Below are 16,418 nucleotides of genomic sequence, written 5' to 3'. Positions count from 1 at the left end.
AGCTTGACTGATTCAATCTTCCAGTCTTATTACTCAAAAAACCGCCTCATATATGTGACTCACCTTTGTTTTCTGCCCTTCGCCCAAATCCTAATTACTCCTCATGAGTACATCCTCTTTACATCTACATCACAAAGGCATGCAAGTTTCTGGAAGCAGTTTGAGGGCGACCATCATTTCCACTTCCTGTGTGGGCGCACCCATCCACAACACACAGGTTTGACTTGAAACAGAAGTAACACCCACTGTGGAGCATCGTTCTTTTTTACAGAGTCATTTCTAAAGATTCCCATGTCTAAAATGAGTCGTTGATTTTAAATGTTAACTTACAGAGGAAAAATTAAAAAACATCCTCACAGTCAAAACATCATTAGCAAGTGAATGAGTCCTGCAGGGTTTGGGATGTCAGCTGTACAAACTAGAAAGTTAAAGTTGAAAATACAGACAAATCTATACAGAATTCAATGTTTTGCATACAAGAGGTAATGGAGAATCCCTTTTTTTATCTTTTCTTTTTTTTTTTTTTTTTACAAAACTTTGCAAAAAAAAGTCTGTTTTTACATATCTTGCACAAGATTGTGCATATCTTGAATTAAGAGAGGCAGTTTGATATGGCGAAGCGAGGCGCACGTGTCATGCTGCACTAATATAGTGCAAAAATTATGCCTGGAGAACAGAAGGGAGGACAGGCGACGGAGCTGGCGACTCTCGCTTCTGATTGTATTTTTCCTAAAAGCTGCACCCAGGCCACAAAGACAAACAAGGGTTCTTGGAAAATCAACAAATGATAGAAAAATTCATGCAGCTATGCTGTTACAAAAAGGAAGGAACACTGGAGGGGGGTGGGAAACTTGTGCTTTTCCACAAAGACGTTATCTTAACTAGACCCTGTGGTCTGAAAGCAGCCAGTGGCAGCACACGAAGAAGAAGAGGCATAGGCAGACTTCCAGAAGAAGATCAAAAGTTTGTAAAGGCTCCTGTGACAAAAAACATCAAGGCTGTGAAATAAACATGAGCTCAGAGTGTGAGCTGTGAGGTCACAGTCAAGACCGTTGTTCCTGGACGCTGGCTGAGCAGCTCTCAAAAGGCTTCAGAACAGGGTCTGCACAGGAGATGGGCATTTTCTCATGGAGGACGTCTACATGTCAGCGTCCCCGTCGTAGGCCAGAGTCAGAGGCTTCAGCCTGTTGTTCATCTGCCGGCGCGGAGGCTTCTTCGGCTTTTTGCTAAAAATACAAGCATGAGCACAAGTTATGATTCTCACACTGCTGTGTTCACATTTAAATAAATCATCCTGCTTCTTCGGCTTTTTGCTAAAAATACAAGCATGAGCACAAGTTATGATTCTCACACTGCTGTGTTCACATTTAAATAAATCATCCTGCAGAATAAAACGTTCACACAGAAACACAGAACACAGAGTTTTCTTCTGGTCTCTGCAGTCTGTAACTGATGAGAAGGGAATGTGTATGAATTCAGATGTAATGAGAAGGGACGACCACTAGATGGTAGCAGACTTCTCCACATTGCTGATTGTCTTACTGCAGCCTTCCTTTTCCATTCACACTTTTAGAACATCTTCAGCAGAAACAGTGCAGCCGCCACAGAGATGTCACGTTATATCCCCACTAAGTGTTTACACCAAAGATAAACATGCACAAGCAAACAAATAAAAAACAAAACAAAAAAACACATTTTTTGATGGAAAAAATAATTAAACAGGGATTTGTTGGAGGTTTTTTTTTTTCTAAAAAACAGAATTATTATGTTATTCTTTGCACACAGACGACCAGGACTGTTCAGCTGACTCAGGGAGGAACTGGATACTGAAAATGTTTCCACTTGCATCACAGCTTGCCTTTATATTGAAGTTTTGACAGCTTATCACAAAAATAAAAAATAAACTATGGCAACCAAGTCAGGCTCAGCCCTGAACTCATGGATTCTGATGGGAACTCTAACAGTTATAATTAAATCAATAACACTGCTTACCTTACCAGAATCAAAGATAAACTGGATCTGGAAATACTTTTTCTCAAGGCTAATTGAAATAGGTTTACTAGTGTAATGGTCTGCTCACTGGATTCAGTAAACATTTTGTGAGGAATCTGCAGTTTTTTCAGAAAGCTGCTGCTCGGGTCCTGACTAAAACCAGGAAGTACGACCACATTACTGTCCTCAGGTATTTACACGCACTTAAAAAACATGGCATGGCACAGAAGCACGTCTCTGACATGTTGGCCCCATTTGATCACCACAGATGCAGAAATACTCAGGGACAGACCCTCTGCTGGTACCCAGAGTCAAGACCAGGTATTTAGTGTTAAGCAATTGCAATATGAAATGTTTTTCCTCCTGATATAAGACGAGGCATCATTCTAACAATGTTCAGTGACAATGATTGTATAGTTTTGTAATGAGCTTACTTTCAATTTCATTTTCTTCAAGGCACCTTGAATGGCCTTGTTTGGGAACTGGTTTTACATGTCAACCTGCTTTGCCTGTTTGTGTTACTGCTGTTTCATTTACTTGCCCTTTAATTTTGTAACTAAAATGCACAGCTCTTGCATCACTTTTCTTCATTGTTAACAGAAAGAAAATAATTTGGGAGCCGTGTTTTCAATAAAGTCAGAGTTTGTTCGGCATTGAGCTTCATACCAGAACAAAGAACATGGATTATCTGGAAAAAAGAACAGTCCAGGAATGCATCATTAGATGATTTAGATCACTAAAGGTGTTGAAAATGAGCAAACAATGATTGCAGTTGTAATTTTTGACTATAGGAGCAGTTTTTGGTCAGAGTTTGGTCAGGGATCAAGCAGTTAAAGTACTTGTTTGGTGCAGATGTGTGTCTTGTGAGTGTTCAAACGTGAGTTCTGCAGCTCTGCTCACCTCCAGCATGTGATCCCCTGACATGAGTGACAGCCGTGCTGTTTAGACGTTGGTGGTTGAATACAGCAGGGGGGTGGGGGGCAAGACACTGACTAAGTGATGAGCGTTTCAAAGTGGGCCCTAACGGTGGGCTGCTGCAGCTGCGTGTTTTGCAGCAGCGCTGGCGGCTGAAGGGGGCCGTGCAGCTGTAAGTCGTCTGCCTCTAGTTTCTGGCAGGCTGGACAAGTGTACGGCACCGTGCAGTTATCTGGCTCCATCCACAGAACCCCATCAGGGGGGGACTCAGAACGCGACTTGCAGCAAAGGCAACAATCACAGTGACTGAGTGTGGAGGTGGGGGTTGGAGGGGGGCAGAAACAAAAACAAAGAGGAAATAAAAGAATGATAAAATGATAAAACTCACAAAAATGAAGAGAATGATGAAACATGAACTCAGAGGTGATGAAGGTTAAACCAGGACACTGATGTTCACAGCAGCTCCCCCCGCAGGATTTCTGACGCATTGTTCTCTTTTGTTTTTCAGCAGTTTTATGTTTTGATCAGGGGTCTCCCCTGCTGCATTTCTTTATAAACAGCTAAAAAGAACAGATTTGTTTTTAATATGAAAGCCACACTATTTTGGTTGTTGCTATGTGTGAGTTTGAGGTTTCTGCAGATTTCCAGGCAGAAGGCATGTCCAATGTTTGTGGACCTTCATCCCATCGTGACTGGTAACCTTCATCACGTCACTGAGGGGGACTTTGATCACATCAGTGCACGCTGATGAGACAAACCAGGCCAGGCATGCTGATGTGGAAACACTGTGGTACATTACCATGCCAGATACGTCATGGAGATGATGAAGACCAGCAGGACGAAGACTCCTGCAGCCACTCCGTACACCCACGTCTTGAGCTTCCCGTCTGCACAAAGACACACAAACACACAGTGTTAGATTACAGTGAGGCCAAGCTCAGCGATATAAAGAAAATCAGTCGTGAACAAGACGTTGAGATATTTATACTCCTCCACTTAGGGCAGAAGCACTCCACCTAGTTTGAGAAGCATGACCTCCTAGGCAATAATAAACATTTAAATAACAAGTGTTTTTGTTTTATCCAGAAAATGTGGATTCAGATACTTTTTACTTGATTTATGTAAATTTAAAACAAAAAAAATGTTGTTTTAATCCAAACTCTGTGGTAATAGAATAGAATAGAGGCTTTAGATTAACTGAATAAGGAAAAACTATTTAAACTTTTTGAATGTACTTTACTTGAATTGTATTTTAATCAAAAAACTTTCAATATTTTAAGAAATCTTTTAAGTCTTTTGAATGTTTATGTTTTAAATTATAAGACAATCTTGGACATATTTAATCTGTCAATAGCTCTAAATTGCAGACATCCCATAATAGTTGTGCATAGTGGGGTGCATAGTGCTACTTGTAGCTCTTGAATGTTTTCTGGAAGGAGCCTGAGCTTCAGGGGCGGAGCTACAAGCGGGCAAAGGTGGGGTAACTGCTTCTTTAAGCATTAGCAATAGCACATCAACTAAAATAACTGCTGTTTTAATGTTAATAACAATAACAAAACTGTTTGAAACGCAATTTAGATCCTTTAATTTGTTATAGCCTTCCGCTGCTGTACCTATTTGCCACCCTTTCAGAGTCTTCTGCCCCTTCCAGGAAAAGCCTTCCTACTTAAGGGGTATAGACAGATTTCTTGGTTTTCCATTACATTTCCCTTCCAAGTTCATCTTAATCTGGGTCACACTGCAGTCTGAACCAATGCAGGAGGTCTGCTGCTGTGGAAAAAATCCCCCTTTTCCCAAAATGTTCATATTTTCTATACTTTAGAGGTCTCTCATGGATTTCACAGCCATCCTCATATGAGAACATGCTTCAGTTTTTCTCTAGGATTTAATACCTGGTCCAAACGGCTGCAGGAACCAGGTGCGCCCCGCCCTGCCAGGTGCGCTGGCTGCCGGCTGGGTGGGGTTAAAGCCTCGTATGGTCTTGACGTCGGCCCTGTTGTCTCCTGTGGTGGGGATCTCCAGCATGGGGATGACGGTGCACTGATCCAGCAGGCCATCAGAGGTCATGACTTCAGTGAAGCCCTCTTCACAGCCGCAGACGCCGGCCTGAGGGAGAAGGTAGGGCTGATCAGGGGAGAACTGGGGGAGAGGGCTTCTGTTTTACAACCACTCAGTCACCATCATGACTCACAAATGAGTAAAGCAACAATTATTTTTTAATTTAATATAAAATAGAATTTTACCTAAAAGAAAATCTGCTAGAAAATAAAAAATGCTAATAATTTTAGCTTTTTGTATGACTTTTGTTTTAGTTTGCCAGAAGGTTCACAGCATGTGAGACCATCTCAACTGCAGACGACCACTAAAATTTGCATGAAATTTTAACTGTGAAGAGTGATGCAGTTATAGCTGTTAATAAATCATCATATCTGATTGTTGTCACTTCATTGGCTTTGATGAGGTTTGACAGTGTCAACCCCAAAGCCATGCTCTAAATCATTTTGATGTGCAGTGAGCTTCATATCATGAAATAATCTTCCTTGATACATTATTGCTGGAGGTTGCTGATGATGTTGACACTTTCCTGATGCACATTTTAGTTTGTTTTCTTACTGGTAGTTTTTCTCCTTGAGAGGATTCTTCTCAAAACAGGATGAATGTTGGTAATTCAGAGGATGAACATGAATGCTGACGAGCTTCTTCTTAAAGAAACCTAGGAATGCCAATTAAAATTTTGGGGGAAACTGGCATCATTTGTGCATAAAATCATAGCCGACACTTTCAGTGTTAAGATGCTATTTCTAATTTCCTGCTCTGCCTGCTTTCTGACACGACTCCGGCACAACACAGATTTCTGAGGACTATCCCTCTTAGAGGTTTTAATGAGCCTTGGACCCCTGCAGTGTAATGAATGAGCCGAGGAATAGAAATGTGAAGGAGGGAAACACGCTCAGTCAGACCCCTCACAAACGATGTAAATAATTTTTTTTTTAAACGTACATATATTTCTGTCATTATCATGGGCTTAACAGTGTGCTGCATGTCTGTCTTTGACATCCATAACTGTATAACTTTTACTGATGTTTTAGGAGCATCAGCAACTTCAAGGCCCAAAGCTGCAGAACATCACAAATGTCCTCCTTTCTGAGCTCACCTCAGTGCAGAATGACCGAGGCTTGGTACACGGCGGGTGGCAAGATCGGTCAGCCATCGGCTTGGAGCTTTGCAGACATCCACCTGTGGAGAAGGAGCAGGAAGTCAAAGTCAAGGAGCAGAAGTTTGAAGCCAGTCTGGTTCCTTCTTATTAAAAAAAACATGTCATTTTGCTATAAGAAAGCACGTATCCTAAATAGTGATGTCCCAAATCATACAAATAATTTAAGAGTTGGAAATATACGATTTTTCAAGTGGCATGTAAACAGGATAATATAATGTCTTTTATCAAATAACAGCAGTTTTTCAACAAGAAGATATTAATCCCCCCCCCGGGCTGCGTGGGTCCTGTCGCCGGGGGTGGTCCTAGCTTGGGGGTCTCTCCCCCTCTCTCCTGGTCTTGCTGGGTAGGATCTGGTTCCCCTCATGAATACACGGTTCACTTTGGCAGCGTGCATGTATCTCCACCCCCACGTGCACACTGCCACACTGCTCCCTGTCTGCTTCATCCCTCCTCCTAACCCACAGTGTATTGATGGACAGATACCTTCCCCTCATCTTCGTGTCAGAATATCACCTTTGGAGGTAATATTTGTCATCTCAGCAGATCTGGTATAATTGTTACACAGCTTAAAATAATAACTACTAATTACTAACTACTAATACAAATCAGCGCTTGTATCCTTTTATTCTCTTCCACCCCCACCCCCCCTCACATTCTTCCCCTCTCCCTCCCCACACACACTAAATGTAACAAATAAATCAAAAATAATTTAAAAAAAACAACAAAAAGGGTTGATACAAATTTACACTCTGGTTTCTCGAAGTTCTATAACCTCTTTTTGTGATAGTATAACCTGTCCAACACAAATGGCCTTCAGCTCTAATCTGTTTGCTCAGTTGTTGGACAGAACAAGTTAAAAAAATAAAGAAAGAAAGAATTCTCCCCAAATAGCCAACACGTCCCAGCATGCATCCATTGGTGAGTGTTAAAGTTTTACATCTTGACATGTATAAAGGAAACTCTGGGGGACGGAAGTCATCCAAGACCCCTAAAGTAGTAGGACACATCCAAGCCAACCGTTCATTTTATGGTCTCAGAGTACAAACCAAAGACAACAGGAACTATTTATTGTTCAGCATTTTGCCCAGGATTCTTTTGCGACATGCAAACTTTAGTAATATCAATAAAAAAAGACTCAGATAACCTTTTTATTTATTTATTTTATTTATCATTTCAGGCTATTCTTGAGTCTTAAAGTCATTGTCAAAGTGTTGCTGCTGCAAAAGGTCTGGTTGTTTCTTTCAACAACCACAGCATCATCCAACCCTGCAGACAATCCTCATCAAATTGTATTTGAATATCAATGGATTTGATCGGTAAGAGTAATTTAAAAGAACACAAACTTTCTGCCTACAAGGCAAAACACAGCAATTCAGTTTAACCTAAAACTGACTACAAAGAAGTTACCTGTTGGCCTATGTTTATCTCCATCGGTTAAAGGGGTGGAAGGTAAAAAGGTGGTTGGGGGATGTGTGTCAGGTAACACCAGGTAAAGTGCTGTATAAATAACGATTTGATTTGATTTGATTTGATTTGTAGTTTTTATTCTCTTTTCAATTCTCTCCTCTATGAAGTTAATAATTGGATTAAATCTGTTACTCAGTTGTGTTTCAGTTATAGGTGTTTGAAAATGTCTGTAAACTTGATTAAACTGAGCTCATAAACATATGCCTGAATGCACGAGTACTTGCTCATTTTTAATAGACTGTGTGAATATTTATCAGAGGAACGATGGGCTGAGATAAGCTGATGTGAGAACAGAAAATGATTCTGTGTGTGTGTGTGCGTGTGTGTGTGTGTGTGTGGGTGTGTGTTTGTGTGTGTGTGTGTGTGTGTGTGTGGGTGTGAGTATGTAGGTGTGTGTGTGAATTGTTCCTCTGTTAGCCCCGGGACTCACATTCACGCACAAACAATGGAAGCCTGGCTCACGCTGTTTCTGAGAAACACTAATGATGCAGTTTTAGCAGACAAGCTTTAATAAGATCTGCTGCCATCAAGGTTCTCGCTGGTGTTTTCCTGAAATGATGGTTTTATGTCTCTATCTTGACATGATTTGTTGGTCCTATTGTGACAAATCCTGGACAGAGTCCAAATGAAGTTGTCTTCTCAAAACATAACATTTGGTTCGTTTTTTCATTTACGCACCTGTGCAGCTCTGGTTTTATGGTGAGGCTGTTTAAAAAAAATGGAAAATTTGGTTCTATGTAGCATCTATTATGCAGGTTAAGGGAACACATGGAGGCTTACCTGTAACGTTCAGTCCATCTGAGCGCTCACACCAAACCTGACGAGATGAGCCTCTCCACGGTCCGCTCCTCCACTTGTATTCAAAGCACTGCCCCCCTGCATGGACATGATCAGTTTGTCCTTATATATTTTTTCTTAAAGCAGTTTCATATCAATTCATACAAAGCATCAGAGCCATTTTCCTCGTCATATGATTGCTATCTCACCTGTGCAGGGCCGGGCCTCCAGCTCTTGTTCTGGACATTGCAGCAGGTTTTCAGGATCCTGGGCCACTACAGCTCTGGATCGAACCTGGACAGAGCCAAAACCCAGATCGTCTCCATTCACGCAGTTCAGCTGGCACGGACTCCACACAGTCCAGTCAGTCAGGTAGCAATCGCCTGCAGGACGTTCACAAAGACACAGAGAGATCAGATACCAAACCCACGCGGAACCATTTTGCCTTCTCTGCTTCTCTGCTCTGATCAAATACACTTAAATAGTAAATTTTTCAGACCCAGGCCGGCATTACAGACACGTGAATGCTTTTTTATTTTCAGTTTTGGTTAAAAAAAACGGTATCTGTTTTAAATAAATGACAGGATAGTGTTTCACACTTGCCTTTAGGATTTCACAGAACTGTGCTTTTCTGTCTTAATGTGTCAGTGAAGTCAAGACTTGAGCTCCAGCTCCTATGTCACAAACAGCTAAAGCTATGGTCACACCGCCCTCGACAATGTGTGTTCAATTGGCTTCTTCCAATGGAAAGTCGATGTAAATGTCTGTTTCAGGCTTCTTTGTTAAAACTCTTGATTTCACACATAGCAATGCAAGTTTTTAGGACTGTTTTCAGGCTCTATGAACAAAACGTGTGGCCAATAAACAAAAGTTGCAAGTCAAATCAGGTTAAACTGACCAATCAGTTTAATGGTAGTGACGAATAAATTTGGTTTATCTGGTGAAACCAGATATGGTGACAAAGTTGACCACATCTGTGTCTGTCTTTCAAATAAAGCTTAACGAAGTCCACTCTCCTGACATGATGGCAATCCATATCTGCCATTGCAAAGACACTATCAATGAACCAAACCGTTTCCATTTTGCAAGATTTGCACTGCTTTGACATTTCGCACCAAGCCTCTTCAAACTTTAGGTGACGGACTTGTGCTAGTATATAGCTATGTGTGGATATAGTTAAAGAAGCAGATCTTGAGGAAAAATTAAGAAACTTTTAAGGAAAGAGAAAGCCTCAAAGTCCTCTTTTTTTTTTCTCTGCAGCCTATTCTTCCCTCAGAAAACTCTGACAGACTAACACATTTGGCCTTCCGCTTACTGGTGTCTTACCATGTTGACGGAAAGACTTTCTCTGAAGAACCAGAGCTGGAGGTTCTAATGATTAACTCATTGGTACTTTTATTTTTTTTAAATTTAGTCTTTTTATTTGCCTTGACTGTTTCTATGTATCCCCTTCAGCAGAACCTACCCGGGCAGGGAATGATGCATGCCTCCTGGAGGATGATCTGGGCATCTCCGTCCACCAACAGCTCCACATCTGCACACAGCTCGTCATCCACCAGACCACTGTCCTGCTGACCCGAACCGTCTGACACAAAGCACGACACATTCCTGAAGCGCATCCCATGACCACACCTGGCCCCCTGAGCGCAGAGAAGACAGAGTGAACAGGGAAACCTGTTTCTGCTGCAGTGATTCAGAGCTTCACAGCTCAGAAGCAGAAACAAATCAGGCAGTGACTCAACAAAGAAAGTAGTTATAATGATAATCAAACTCTACTGATTTACTGTGAGAAAAATAATGAATTGATGAAAGCGTCATGAAAATTAACTTAACGGATGCTTGCCTAATTTTCTTTGAAGTTTAAAGCTAAACTCTGCACTAACACATAGCGGAGAGAGGCAGACTAACCTCAGATCTGCATACAGACCAGGCGCTGTATCTCCAGCTGTAGCAGGGCTGAACTGGGCATGGCTTCCACTGTTCCATTTGGTAAGGGCATGGCCTCCCGTCTCCCTGAGGAGCCTGGACCACTGTCCGTCTCCTCCACAGTTTACCTAAAGCATTGTAGGAACCCAGGGCAGAACAAAATCTACTGAGAGGAGTGTTGAATTTGACAATCAGAGAGTCAGAAGGAAGAGGAGGCTCAAGGACTACAGCAGACTCTGAGGCCAACTATTTTAAAATGCGCGTGCAAATGCTTGACCGTTCAAGTAAATGGTGGTTTTCAAAGATAAGTATCCAATTACTGTAACTATTATTACAAAAACATTTTAATATTTAAGAGACTGCTTAGAAATACTGCTTTGAAAGTAAAATATCATAACAAAGAGCTGATGTCATTTGGAGATTTCCTCAGGTCAGACTCATACCAAAGAACGTACCTGCCAGGCCGCAGCTGCGTGTGCACTCAGACCATGCTGACCAGTCAGACAGCTGGCAGTTGACGGGACACTCCACCACGCAGGAAGCATTCATCTGCAGCTTCCTGTCTAAACCCAGCTGCACAGAAACATCAAAAAGCCTCAGTTGATCAGTCTCAGACCCTGTCAGAAGGTTTAACAAAAGGCAGTGGTCTGACCTTCTTGCAGAAGCTGGGGTCCACAGATTTCCCATCACTGCGCACACAGTCCAACATGCGGGTCTTGATGCCGTATCCACACACGGCCTTTTCACTGAGCTGGCAGGTGCTCCAGTCTGCTGGGACACACCTGTCAGCAACAGAACATGCACCCTCCATCCTGCTGTGGGACAAAACAAGTACTCACCTGTGATGTTGTACGAGTAGTGGAAGCAGTTGCTGTTCATTTTGCATGGCTCTGTTGCTGTGGTAGGAGGGCAGGTCTTGTTGTTTCCGGGCTGACGCAGCGGGAAAGCAGTCCTCTCACGAGTCCTGTTCTCATTGCAGGGCTGAAAAGAGAACAGTTTTGTTGAAATATTTTCTCTCTATGTCTTGCCTGGTAGGTGTCTAGAGTAGGGTGCAGCGTCAAGTTAAATCATATGATTGAAATAAATTCAGAGATTCTCACTTTTGTTTTCCTTAAAGACTATAAACTGGCAATTGATTTGAAAATTTCCAAAATTACTTTCAATTATTACGATTTTGACACAGAGTGTTTAGAAATTAATTGAAAAAAATTGTTTTACTGGAATTAAAATACTGATTTTAAAAAAATAACTGAGTTTAATTTGCAAATTTGGGGATTTAATTATATTATTTTTCTAAAAAGAGTTTTAAGAAAATTGTTTTGGAAAATATTACCTGTTGTCATCATGGAAAGAGATGTGAGTGTTCTCAAAAACTTTTTCCTGGCTTTTGTATGCCAACCAATAAATTGGATTTTAGGCAAAATAAGTGAAAAAGTTGCATAAAAACAGTAGGGAATTGTCAGCAAATTATAATGTTCTCTCTCCTAAGAACATCTGAAAATTGGGTCAGGTTGATTTTCAACTCAAGAAGAAAACTGTTGTAAAATCTTTGCATCTGCATGAACTGTAAACAGACTCTCCATCTTGTCTTAACTTTATGATCTTTGTGCTCATATGACATTTTTGTCACATTTCTAGGTGTAGTCCTTCCAAAAATAATCAAATTATGAACCAAAAAAGTCTTTACCAGAGGACATGGGCTCCATGACCCCCAGTCCGACAACACACAGTCACCAGGACAGGGTAGCTGGCTGTTCCGGGCCCCTAAAGGCATCTCTTCCGGGTCACACAGGTAGTCCTCCACCTGCTCAGATGGCCCATCTATGGTGTTCAGCATGCACCTGATCATGAACAAATTCAGTTACTCGGGTCAAAAAACTAAGGTTTTCTCCTGCATAAGATCTGTTTCAGTGGAATGAAAAATGTTCATATTAGGCCCATTTAATGATCTCACTGCTCTTAAAATTGCTTGTTCTGATTAATATTGTGTACAAAAAATGTTACTGTCAACAACTATTTTTCAGTCACTATTTCTTTTTAACATTTTTTGATTTTACTATTATCTATTTTATTGTGGGACGCACTTTAAGATGCTTTGTAGCAAGAAAAGTGCTATACAAAGTTGCATTTGAATTTCTTTAAAACACTGCTTTTAAACTGTCTTTCTGGTTTTCGATTGGCAAAATACACCTGTCATTGTCTAAAAGCAGTCTTTTGACATGTAAAATAAATACTTAATAAACGTTTTTCTCTTGCCACATGTCGATTCAACCCTGCTCACCTGATTTTCCTGGTCTGCACACCTTCACCGCAGTTGCTCCTCAGGTCCACGTTGCTAATTTTCCACACACTCCAGGGCTCGGCTACCCACACATACTGCCCACAGTCACTGAGGCATGGCACCACCTCATACACCTGACAGGCACGCAGAGAACACAGTTACTATCTGAGCATTAGTAGGACATGTCATTTATTTTAACCTGCAGGTTTATTTAACACTTCAAACTGTTGCAGAGATAGCAGGAGTTTCTGCTAAAATGAAGAGAGACTGAGCACAATCTGTAAACACACACTTGAGTTTTTACATTTGAACTTGATGGGCCCATTCTTCCAAAAACGAAATCCAAAAACTTTTTTTAAAGTTATTTTTATACTTGAAAGTAACTATATATGGCCTGTGTTCATTTTTCTATTCTCACATGCATGGTGTCAGTTACTTCTGATAAATTCTGATTTTTTTTTAACTTAACAAAAACAAATCAGTTTTTAAAATAACTTTAAAATACGTTTTATTTATTCATTTATTTTATATTTTATATATTGCACCACCTGCTAAATGTCTTGTATAGCTAGGTTGGGTTTTTTTGTGCAATGGTGCTACATGATGTTTACCTTCCAAAAAAAGAAGATGCCTGTTCATTGTTCTGTCATAGAAATTTATTATTAAAAATAAAACAAAACAAGAAAAACAAAATCTGTACCTACCTGAGCCTGTGGACATCGGATCATCGAAATGGTTAAAAAGAAGAGAGAGAGAAGAAAAAGGATTAGTATTCTCATCAAGAGAAAAGTAGACTAGAGCAATCAGCTGAAAAAAATCATCAAGCTGTCTCAAAATAGAGTAAGTGTTTTACTCTTACTAAATGCTGTTGTTAATACTTAATATTAATTCATATTAATATAATTAATTGTTTAGTCTTAAAAGTTAAATATGAGTCCTTCAAGCATGCCCTCAGTGAGTTTATGCTTGACCAGAGTTGAATCTCTCTGTGCTACTATATCCTTCTTTCCTTCTCATTTTCCTCTTTATTACATATTTCAGTAACATTAAAAGTTGAAGACGTACTACATGTGTGAATGCATCAATAAGCAAAGCCTGTAGAAATACTGCAGAGAACGTCTGTAAAGATTGGAGGAAGAAATGAGGCGTTCACATCTGTGGGAATACTAGCCCTTTTACCTGGTTAACGTGGTCCAGTTTCGGACATGGTCTCCCACCATTGTAGGGCTTTTCTCTGAGCCACTTGGAGCGAACTTTGACCCCACTGCCACAAGACTTACTGCAACGTGACCAGTTGGACCACTCGCTCAGCTTGCAGTCAGAGGGACAAGGGATGATACAAGCCTCCTCGATGTAGCCTGGGATTGGACATTCGAAGAAAAACAAGTTTACTTTGAAGAATATGATTATTAAACAGAAAAGAGCTAAAGTTAGGAAACAGATCATTTTTTTGCAACTGTTTATTAAGACATTAAGACATTATGTGGCAGATTCCAACATTTAATAAAAATGTAAAATAAAGAGCTGAGGTAATCAAAAGCAGAATACATTTATGATACGCTGACAGCAAGAACTTGCAGGAAGATTTTCAAAATAATACAGAAAAATCAGAAGTTTGACTTTTAGTTTAAGAGTGTTGGAAAAAATAAACAACTGACACTAATCTTGCACACTCTTGAAGATTGATGATTCAGTAGTTCATATTCAGGAGTAACAGATAGATTTTGCACACTTTTGCACATTTTTGGCCTTTACTGTTGTAAATAGTTTTTAAATTATTATACCACCTTATTTCTTTACTTTACTTTGTATTTATTTTATTCTATTTTATTTTTATGATTACAAACTGTTATGGTAACGCACAAATTTCCCACGTGCGGGATCACTAAAGTATTTCTGATTCTGATTTGTTTTTTCAAAATATCTTTAATCCTGTGGTTCCCCACACAGCATTTGCTGTGGAGGCGGTTGGGAGTGGGAGTCTCTATGTGATTTTAAGGGTCTTAGGCTTTATCTGACCATTACCGGTTAGGAGGTCCAAGGGAGGACTCACCATGACTGTTGCAGCGAGAAGTCTCCACCAAGCGACTGTCCTGGTCGTAGCACGCCATTGCTTGGTAGCGGTAGCCTTGACCACATTCCTTGACGTCCCCTTGCACCTTCATGCCAAGCTGGCCCTCCATGCGGCTGTTGTCAGGAAGGATGCAGTCCGACCAGTTTCCAACAGGTTGGGCATTGTACTTCTTACACGGGCAGTACTGGGTCTCACTCAGGGGGTACATTTGGTTGTTTTTACACTGGTCACGCTTTTTACTCTTTCCTGGGACAGATACAAAAACAAAAGTGACATTTAGGATGGCCAGTGGCCCCCAGGGAATGCATCATAATGTCACAAAAAAGACAGCATTTATCTGGAAGTCTTCCACTTACCCATCAGGCTCCTCTTTCGGGTCCTGACACCCACACAGTTGGCTGTACAGGAGGAGAACTTGGACCAGCTGCTGAGCTGACAGTCCTCCTGACAGGGCAAATGGCACTGCTGGGTGAGAGGCGGCATGGGGCTGGCAGACTTCAGACACGCCTCAATGTCTGCTTGACCGCCGTCCTGCTTCCGGCATGAAATGGCTGCAGAGAGCCAAGAAAGAGCAAAAGATCAAAGGAGTTTTTGAAAGATTTACACCTCTGGGTGTGTGGGAGCATCGATCGAGCTCTGACTGCAGAAAACAAGAGAATGGAATAAAACCCTTAAATCTGACAGTTTTGTGCTTTAACTTCTCTCTGCCAAAAGTCAATAAGTGGTTTTATTCAGAAATGACTTTAATGAGGAGAAATTGTACTGACTGAGTGAGGAGTCAAAGACTTGTAATAAAGTCTCTCAGCTTCAGCCGGCTCTGTTTCACCTAATGGCATAACGATAAGAGCTTCTTCGAATGGAGGAGCAAGACGCTGATTGCAGGCATCAGATAACGCTGTTTGTGTCTGAGGCGTCAGCAGGAGCTTTGATGGGAAGAACAGTTCAGCTGCCTGCGTGCCTTCGGCTCATGCAGACCAGAGACTCAGCACAGCTTCCTGAGACATTAAATAAATCTTAACTCCTAAACTGCTCATCTCCTAACTATCCCAAGCACCCCGGCTCCTCTTGGCTCATTAGAGGACAAATGTCGGTACTGGGTTTTTCGGAAAATAAGTCTAAAGTTTGTTAAAAGGACACAAATAAAAGCAGAAAATCTTAAAGAACAGTGCATATTTATTGTATGTGTGAACAGGAGTCACAAGTGAATCAGTGCAAAACTTTTAACCATTTTTGTAATTACTTTCTAAAAACATGTGGAATAGTGTGACGTGCTTTTGTCCTAAATTTTTGATGCAAACCTTATTTTAACATGTACTTGGGCTTTACAGCAATTCAGCAAAACTTAACCTAGTTAATCTCATATATCAGAGAATAAACAATGTATCTGATATTTTCTCTAATCCAGTTTATGACCCACAGAACCCACTGACTAAAAACTAATGTACATGGCAGAGTACCTTAAATGACTACTAACAAATTTAAACAAAAAGATCCTAAAATTTTCTATAGATTTCCATTTATACACTGTTAGATTCTGTGATATTCAGATAGACCATTTTTTTAAATGATCCTTGCATTCCAGTGACCTATAAATACCTACTTAGACAATTGGCTCAATGATATTGGTGAAGGATAATCACAGAACTATATCCTTGACTGTGTCTTCACAACACACTGCATTAGTTAGACGTACTGTTGTCCAAGTCCATAACAAAAAAAGGACTGCATGAAAGTAAACATCTTGAACCCTGCCTACAAAAATGTACAGA

General features: G+C 40.7%; 1 protein-coding gene across 1 annotated transcript in view; it reads right to left on the bottom strand.

The window, feature by feature from the left end:
• Positions 1-488: 488 nt before the first annotated feature.
• thsd7aa (thrombospondin, type I, domain containing 7Aa) overlaps positions 489-16,418 on the bottom strand; it is a 54,245-nt gene continuing 38,315 nt past the window's right edge. The window contains exons 12-28 of the mRNA XM_011481156.4: positions 15,006-15,200; positions 14,629-14,895; positions 13,755-13,933; positions 13,280-13,285; positions 12,576-12,709; positions 11,982-12,135; positions 11,134-11,275; positions 10,947-11,062; positions 10,750-10,867; positions 10,277-10,422; positions 9,834-10,008; positions 8,578-8,751; positions 8,372-8,467; positions 6,062-6,144; positions 4,800-5,013; positions 3,707-3,794; positions 489-1,226 (exon numbers count right to left, since the gene is read on the bottom strand). Of these exons, the coding sequence (XP_011479458.1) occupies positions 1,139-1,226; positions 3,707-3,794; positions 4,800-5,013; positions 6,062-6,144; positions 8,372-8,467; positions 8,578-8,751; positions 9,834-10,008; positions 10,277-10,422; positions 10,750-10,867; positions 10,947-11,062; positions 11,134-11,275; positions 11,982-12,135; positions 12,576-12,709; positions 13,280-13,285; positions 13,755-13,933; positions 14,629-14,895; positions 15,006-15,200 (2,375 nt within the window). The 3' untranslated portion in view covers positions 489-1,138. The remainder of the gene's footprint in view (positions 1,227-3,706; positions 3,795-4,799; positions 5,014-6,061; positions 6,145-8,371; positions 8,468-8,577; positions 8,752-9,833; positions 10,009-10,276; positions 10,423-10,749; positions 10,868-10,946; positions 11,063-11,133; positions 11,276-11,981; positions 12,136-12,575; positions 12,710-13,279; positions 13,286-13,754; positions 13,934-14,628; positions 14,896-15,005; positions 15,201-16,418) is intronic.

Source organism: Oryzias latipes, chromosome 11 (assembly GCF_053564925.1).
Source record: "Oryzias latipes strain Hd-rR chromosome 11, Olatipes_Hd-rR_3.1".
NCBI classification, from domain to species: Eukaryota; Metazoa; Chordata; class Actinopteri; order Beloniformes; family Adrianichthyidae; genus Oryzias; species Oryzias latipes.
Note: the sequence above shows the minus strand (reverse complement) of the source record. Positions and strands in the feature narration are given on the sequence as shown.